Source organism: Microchirus variegatus, assembly GCF_963457635.1.
Source record: "Microchirus variegatus genome assembly, chromosome: 9".
NCBI lineage: Eukaryota > Metazoa > Chordata > Actinopteri > Pleuronectiformes > Soleidae > Microchirus > Microchirus variegatus.
In genome coordinates, this window is record NC_139810.1 from 17516422 (window position 1) to 17525289 (window position 8868).

The following is an 8868-nucleotide window of genomic DNA, read 5'->3' on the forward strand; positions in this document are numbered from 1 at the left end:
GCAGAAAAAGGTAAAGCACTTTATATTCCAACTCATCTCCACTCAAATTGTATTGATATATCAAACAGTATTATACAGCGCATACTCCCACAGTAAAATCAAACAATATCAATGTTTTCATCCAAACCCTGGTCCAGTCACAGGAGATTGTCGAGAAGGCGTGTCGTGAGAATGGGGCGTGCCCAATAGGCGTGTCATGAGGACTACAGGCGCTTTTCAATGCCAAACATATAAAGAGTTGCAGTAATCCGGCTGTGAGATTATGAAAACAAGGATTACTCTTTCCAGATTTATTGAGGGAGGTAACCTTTGACCTTTGCTCACCTCAGTTTAATCATCTTAGTTATCAATTCATTATTGTCTTTTAAATCACCTTTCTCTCTTGTAATTTTAATGACTAAACGTGTATGACTGCATTTCTATACCCTTGTAAAGCACTTTGAGTTGCCCTGTGTATTACTTGAGCTATATAAATAAACTTGCCTTTTGTTAAAACTAGTCTTTATCAGGGCTGATTTGTTTATCAAACGTAAAAGCACTATCAAAGGTCATACTGAGCTTTTTAAGTAAATTTCTTGATTACACACACGCACAAAACACATCAGGGATCAAGTACCTGTGAACTAGTCTACTGAAATTTCTGACCACTGATGACCATCATTGACATCTAAAACCAGTGTATCAGTATTGTTATAAACAGAGCTCAAATGTGATTATTCTTAATCTGGATTTTATTTTCCCTAAATAACCCAACAAATTCACATTTAGGCCAGAGAGCACATGCTCTGTTAGGCCCTCAGTTCCTTCTTGCTTTTGCCACAGTTCTAATATCTCAATTATCATTAAATAATGACAACATCATCATCTGGTGTGTTTTATGTTACTTCCCTTACCCGCAGTGAGCTGGGGTTGCAACTACTGTATATGAGCTAAAATATGTCTGTTGGTGGTGAGCTTTGAGGGCCTGGAAATTAGGTCAAACCCCCAAATCTTTTTATCACAATATTGATATATATATATATATATACATATATATATATATGTATATATATATATATATATGTATATATATATACATATATATATACATATATATATATATATATATATACACATATATACATATATATATATATATATATATACACATATATATATATATATATATATATATATATATATATATATATATATATATACATACATATATATATATATACATACATATATATATATATACATACATATATATATATATATATATATATATATATATATATATACATACATATATATATATATACATACATATATATATATATATATATATATATATATATATATATATACACACACATACATGTATGTATATATATATTTTTTTAAACTGATTACTACCTGGCTGTGACTATGGCCATGAAGAAACTTTTGACCAGCTCAGAAGTGCAGTCCTCATGAATTTAACCGCAAGAACTGAGAGCTGCCCCTTCAATTCATTAGCAGCAGTGTAACAGACATTACACTCTGTGCACCAATTGTCTTGGTTGTTCATTCAGATTTCTCTCTCACACACACACACACACACACACACACATAAAATGTGTCCACAAAATCAAACACAATCATCCACACAATGATTACAACCTGTCCTCAGAGGCTATAGTCTAAATGAAATAAGAATGCGATTAAACTTCTCACAGAAACATAGCTGGGGGTTTATGTGTTTTAATTCAATATGATGCTACATGTTCCATGGTGGTTGTTTATTTTCTTCCTTTACTACAGTATGTTAATAACTTTGCCAGTTATCTTTTCAAGTCTTTATTTTTGTGATGTACATACAAAAGAGTATCCAATTAGTGTAACTACATTACTGTTTGACTGAATCTCTGCATGTGTGATCTGAAGCATTGATGACTTTTTCCTATAATGTAGTGTGTATTCACAGGTCAGTCCTCTTTACAGCCGCCCACGTCTCGTTTCCCTCAGGCAACGAAAAACTATCTTTTTGAACAACCGAGACTTTTGTCTCAGTTATCGTACAACCTTCAGAATCCAACAGGAAACGGAAATAAGTTGAAACAAGCATACAAACTGATAAACAAGACTCAAGATGGTCCCTTTTGTAAGACAGTTGTCGATGTGATATAGAGGACACAACTACAATACAATAGGTTGAATGAACGGCCAAAACTCAAGGAAGTGGTAATTTTGAAAATCAGATGCCTTGAAATAGATTATCATGTTTTACCACCCACTGTTTAGAAGACAACACACAGAATCCAAGTGGAGAGAAGTCTTTCACTGAAAACTTGTGTGTTCACTTCTTGTAAATCATCAGTAATAAGCGGAAGAGAGATTATCAGGTGAGGAGTGTTAGATCTTCCTCACAGACACTGTGAATGAGGAAGTTGGAGACTTGAGGATCAAAGAATAAATGAAAGATTTCAGACATTCAGCCACTTACACACCACTAACTGTAACCTGTGCAAGTTTGGGAGGATCATTCAGGAAAGAGGGATGAACAGAAAAGAACAGATCAGAGGTGGTGATCATTTCACAGAAAAAAAAGAAAAAAAGGCAAGACTGTGTGACAAAAACGTTTGCAATCATGGTATAACGTGGGATTGCCTTCCTTCGCTTTCTTTGAACATTAAATGATTTCTCATCCAGACAAACCATCACGATATTGCCATAAATGTTAAAAAAAAGAGAAAAGAAAGAAGAATCAACATAACCCCAGAAGACATCCCCGTCGCCGTCATTGACACGTCCCGCCCGAGCACGCCTTTCATCCATCACTGTGCTCTGTCCATCTGTGTCTCTACAGGACCAGCTTGCCAATGATGACTCCAATGACAAAGAACAGCACACAGAATGCCAGGATGCGGGTGCTTAGGCCTTCGTCCCTCACAACTGAGGTTGCCATGGCAGAGGAGTGAGGAGCGGACACTGATGTCACCTTTCTCTTCCGCAGCCCGTCGTCCTCCTGCAATGAGGAGACAAGTCAAAAACACAAGAGTTGTATTAGTACAGATGTGCAGGTGTAAACATAACTAGAAAAGCACTGAATGTCAAAATATAAAGGCCTTTGCACACCAGAAGCGTTTTTTCTGTGTGCAATCAACATAGGCTGCGTAATTTCGCTGAGCAAAATTCTGATTATCCCAAGATTCCTTTTCTGACAAATTCACAGGTAGCCAATCAGAACGAGTGTTGTCGATGACGTACAGTCCAAACATTTAACACGGTGGCAGATCGCTTGATTGTGTTGGTTTCCCAAAACCCTGTTCTTTTTAATAAACAAGAAAAAACCTATATAATGATTACAAGATGCGTGTAGGGTGGCTGTAATTGTGCTCGAGTGGGATGATGTGTGTAAATCAAGCATCAAATTAGTTGTGTGCAAAGCCTGCTCTGGTCACAGGCAGGCCGCAATGCAATTTTCATCCTCATCATTTTCTCCGCATCGTACTTGATGTGCATGGGAGGGTGCTTTGTGAATTGCGTCCAAATTATCCGCACTTTCGTACCATATATTTGCAACGCATTCAGTGTGCAAAGACCTGACTGACACCGCATAAGGTGAATGTTTTATACATATCCATTGCACACAAACACTCACTGGCCTTATTTTATTAGGTTTGACTCCTTATTAAAGCAAATGTCTAAAACGGCCAATCACACGGTAACAACATATTGTATTTAGACATGTAGACATATTCAAGAATAGCTTCTGAAAATGAGGTGCTTTAAATGATTGTTGGTGCCAGATGGGCTGGTCTGAGTATTTCAGAAACTATGATTTTCTCACACAACCATCTCTAGGTTTTAAGGAATGATCTGGAAAAGAGAAAATATCAAGCGAGCAGCAAATGTCTGATTAAAAACTGTCTTACTGATGCCAGAGGTCAGAGAATGGCTAGACTGGTTTGAGATGGTAGAAAGGCAACACTAACTCAAATAATTGTTTACCTAATCACTAAGAGGTTGTTGGACGTAGCCCTGATAGAAAGGAAATGCATTTATATTGTTCAGCCTCTTACTTCAGTATCACAAGCATGACCATTGAGGTATGCTGGACTCGCCAGGGTAAACAGGAAGTAGACTGTCTATTTGCAGTCATCCCTCTATTAATTCAAGGAACGTCCATCTGCTAATTGCGTAACTGTCCAACGGTTTGCTACACAGGCTTCAAACTTGGTGAATAAACACCAACTTTGGTTATGTTTAGAAGCACGAGATATCTGTTGAAATGTGACAGATATTGCTAAACAAGCAGATTACAACCAGTCTCACATGAAATGAATGGAGACAGATGCCGCCCTCATCCTCCTTTGGTCTGTATGCAGGTTACCGCAGCAACCATGGTAGTAAATTATACACTTGAATGTCCTTTGTTGGAAGAACACAGGAGTGTGTGCAGCGCTGACTTAGACATTGTACAGGTACGGGTGCAGGTTTACTAGTTTGCTTAGTCGCAGAAAATACTGCAAATAAAAGTAAAACACATAGTTCTCTGTGTAGTTAACTGTGACTGAAAGTCAGGTTACGTAAAACAGCAGTTATGACTGATGAGACAAGCGTCTCCATTTCGGCATGTCCATTATAAAATATAACCCCAGAACATAAACACACTGATGTAGCCGCCTTTCATTCGTTCCTATGCTTCTCACCCTGATCTGTTTGTTTTCTTCCCATAGCCTCTGCACCTCCATCTGCAGTCGCTTGCACTCCTCCATGATCTTCTTCACCTCTCCGTCATCCAGCGAGGCACTGGCTGATTTGGGCAGCGCAGAGGGCTCAGTCTTAACAGAGGAAGACAAAGTTTTGTTGTTTTCACTTTCATGCTGTGGAGAAAGTGAGGGGGTGGGTGGGGGAGGGGATGAAGAGACATGCAGAGGTGTGGCAAAGAGTGAGATGAAAGTACAAACAAATAAATCATAAATGAATAACCAAAACATGTATTGCGTGATATACAGTGATGTTTTACTGATGGGTATGAGACTGAGAAAATACTGAGACAAATGTGAAGTGTCATACAGTTGTCTTTCATTTCCGTTTGGTCTTGAAGTTATTTTAAATCTGTGAAATACAATATGCAGCATTTCTGGGTTTGTAGATGTGAAAGAAATGTGTTGGAAACGTAATGCCTGAGTGTGCACCCAGTAATGCAGGGGTCTCAAACTCAAATGACCTAGGGGCTGAAGAGCGTCGAGTATGACAAGAATGAGGCCAAAGAGCAGCAGTGAAAAAAGTATCACCTGTGAAGACTTTTTCCACATAGACCGGGGGCCATATGGCCAAAAACATAATCATGATTTAAAAAATAGATAGCATATAGAGTATTGAGCCTTTTTTCCACGCAGTCGGCCGCCCACTGACCAGACTAGATGCTCAGTGACCCCCAGGTCATTTGACTTTGAGAACCCTTCATTGTTGGCTTCCTTTGCTTCTTCTGACACAGCTGAGCCACATTTGCGCTGATGTATGTGGCAGTTATCATGTCACTGACATTCTGTCTCCGTGTGGGTCTGGTGCTGTAATCAAACTTTTTCTCAGAACAATAAATGTATCACTTGCAATGATCTGCCTCTGATCAGATGCAGAGAAGGGATGCCTAATTCTGCACTCTGACCCTCACTCCCTGTACACTTCGCTTGCAGTAGTGCATCAGCTGTGTCACACACGGTTGTGGGTATTAATGCTCGTTAAGAGCGAGTTCGACTTACTGTTTTGTCATTTATTAGAGGCATCTCAAACGAGCATTTCAACTTTGAATCCATGAGCTCATCGGGCTTCACCTCCTTCCACTGTGAAAGATGAAAGTCAAGGGAAAGAGCGACAGGGAGAAAAAGAATGAAAATGAATTCAGACTTTCTTCTGCAACAGATTTTAAAGATCTTTGCTGAATAACATCTGCAAATTGCAATGTTTAATTGGTTCAACAGGAGACACTATAGTATTCATCAAAAAAGTTAAAGTGTGATATTGTTTAAGGATAATCTTTTTTAGTACTCACAACTCCTTCCATGTCAGTCATGTCGTAGGGAGCCAGGACGGACTGCACCATGAATTTGTGTTTACTTTTCTCATCGGGGTTATACTCAAACGGCTGGAGCATAACTGAGGACAGAAACAATAATGACAGAATGCACAGCCAGAAAATTAGGGAAAAAACATCTTCCTGTACAGCCCCATAACAACTATTATGCAACCCACAAACCTACTTACTCATTATTTAAATGAAAACCTTTATGATAACAATTTTTTTTACAATTTACAAAGATAGAATGTAAGAAAAAAGATGAAGGACCACCTCTCACAACACAAAACCTTTAGGATTGTGTTTTCCCACAACTCAAAGTTTCCATTCGAAATAACCTCAATAATGTCAAAAACACTGCAGGGCAGTGAATATTACACCACTATAACAGCTGAATTGTCATGCAGCTGTCAACCCTTATTTTATTCTTCAAGCATTGTGCAGGCCTTTTTACTTGCGTATATGCAAATGAACACAGCACAAGCAAGGATATTACCCGATCATCTAAACTTAAGTGGCTGATGAGTTGACTGTGACTGCCCTGATTGTATTACACTGTGCGATTGATACTTGAATGGCACACTGTAAGTGTGAACTTTGATCAGAATGATCACCCGTGTTACCAAAAGAGGCAAAAACTACTAACCAGAAACACTGATGGAGGCTCCAGCGTCAATGATGCCACTGTTAGGGCGCACACAGTATCTGCGCGGTGCAGTCGTTTTAACTTTAAAGCAGATATTTCTATCTGTGGGGTTGCTGAGCTTCAGGTAGGCAGTGACGACATCTGTAAATGGGCCTGAGGGGGAAACAGAGATACAACAGCTCAGTACATGTCGGTGCTGGTTATTTGTCATTTGTCATTTGTGTGCACAGCTTGGATTCCATTCCAAACCTTTGCGTGTGCACTCAAATGTTTCACCAAGACTTGTTATCTTTTCACTGCCACACATGTTAGCCTGATAAGCCAAAACAAGAAGTCTGTGAGCAGTCATTCAAATACTAAAGGACAGATTTAAAGACAGTTTCTGTGTATGTAGGTTATGGTCAAATATCCAGATATATTATTTTGATGGTGATCTGGACTGTTTCAGGATTTTTTTTAGACAACTGCTAATCTTGTTAGTTGGGGGAGTGTATTGACACTGAGGGAAACGGCCAAGGTGGAGGTTTGCACTCTTTGAGTGCTTTCTCTGGTTATTTAAGCCCCACCTGTAAATAAAAACAAAGTGCTGTAGGCAAATAACTTGAGCAGTGTTTACAGACTTTAACAAGTGCTGGTGTTTTCTTGTCAACACTGTCTCACATAAGAATATCTGACAATGCCTAAAGGCTCTGGTGAGGAAAATTCAACTTCTTACGACACTTAACCCCTGATAATGGAAAGCCTGTGCTCTTTTGCATTACTCAGCCAGACAGTGTGGACGTACAATGTCTTCATCGGGGCTTAGGTTTCTCTTCCTTCACACTGCTATACCCAATCAGTAAACGGTAACGACTACTAACTGATGTGCAGGTCATTAACTGACCCATTTATACAATAAAGCTCACACCCAAAGGCACTTCTCCTAGAAAACAGCACTACCCATGGCCAAATACCAGCTCAGCGTATATGTTCACTGCCATCGTGCATGGACATAGAAAAAGCCCGGAAGGCATTCGGGTAGCACGGTTTAGCAGCACAGCAGAACAGTACAGCTCCCAGTCGCACTTTATAATATTGTAAATAAGTCTGGTGATCGGGCTCAGTAATGACACCCTGCTCGTAGAAAATGCTAGAATAGTTAATCAGCCGGGTGTTGGCAGCAACGGCATACGCATGGCGTCATGTCAAACATAAGCTCACATCGTGGTGTTGTTTCAAATGTTGTCAGAGGACAAAAGAAAGATCCAGGGATTTTATGAGTGAATTGTTGGAATATGACGGCGCGTCTGACCTAAAGCTGCGACGATGACAGCTTGCATTTTGATTTGCTAGCGAGGTTAGCTGAATTCTACCTAGTTAGCATCGTCGCGCACAAGTGTCGTTTCACCTGTTTCAACTCCAGACTGCAACCAACTATGTGTGACACTAAATAAAAACAAGAGCATATAAGCCAACCGGGTATTACGTTTACAGGTCAAGGCAGAAATACGACACACAGGCGTCTATTTTAGCTCACTAGCACCGGGCCGGGCCCTCTGCTCCAGCGTTACCTCTGAATTTGAGTTCCTGTGGTGGCTCTAGCACCAGGACTTGTTCTGGTCTGGCCATGTCCCACAGCTTCTTCCTGTCGTGATGACGAGGACAACCGTGTTTGACCGCAGGTAGCCCGCAAAGGTGAAGCAGCTGGCTTTCGGAAGAACAACCCAGCCGACCACTGTTGTTTTCCCGATGGGAGGGACGGGGAGGAGAATCACAAATGCAGCACTACTCGGACTGACTGGCTGGCTGAGTGACTGCCGACAGCTGCTGGAGGCTAATGGGCTAATGCTAACTGTGCTAGCAACAGCGAAGGGAAAGACGGGAAGGAAGCGAGATGGTGACGTCACAAGAAGAGCGGAGCCAAGGCGACAACTCAGGCAACAAGAAGACAAATTAAACCAATCCAAAGGTTAAATCTGGCATTAACAACTCATACGGTTTGTATCATAGACACACTACCTGCAAATTACACCTCCAAGCCTCCTCTCTCCTTTTATGTGTTGCACCTTTGATCGGTGCGATGTCATCAAAATGATTCAGATTTTGTACGTAATAATAAAATGTGTTGTCGTTTCGATAAACATGATCATTAAACGTTAATTCCCACCGAGGCACCACATTTCAACAATTTAAAAAA

General features: G+C 40.1%; 1 protein-coding gene across 2 annotated transcripts; it reads right to left on the reverse strand.

Annotated features, from left to right (window-relative positions):
- Positions 1–1716: 1716 nt before the first annotated feature.
- LOC310931432 (vesicle-associated membrane protein-associated protein B/C-like) lies at positions 1717–8519 on the reverse strand. 2 transcript variants are annotated; one of them, XM_083894579.1, is made up of 6 exons: positions 8243–8519; positions 6693–6845; positions 6023–6126; positions 5733–5813; positions 4677–4808; positions 1717–2989 (listed from the first exon to the last, which is right to left on the reverse strand). In XM_083894579.1, the coding sequence occupies exons 1-6, from the start codon at positions 8298–8300 to the stop codon at positions 2825–2827; spliced, it is 693 nt and encodes a 230-aa protein (XP_083750705.1). In that variant the 5' UTR covers positions 8301–8519; the 3' UTR covers positions 1717–2824. The 2 variants fall into 2 exon arrangements, with proteins under 2 accessions (XP_083750705.1, XP_083750704.1); XM_083894578.1 differs by having other exon boundaries at positions 4677–4850; positions 8243–8517.
- Between the last annotated feature and the right edge of the window lie 349 nt (positions 8520–8868).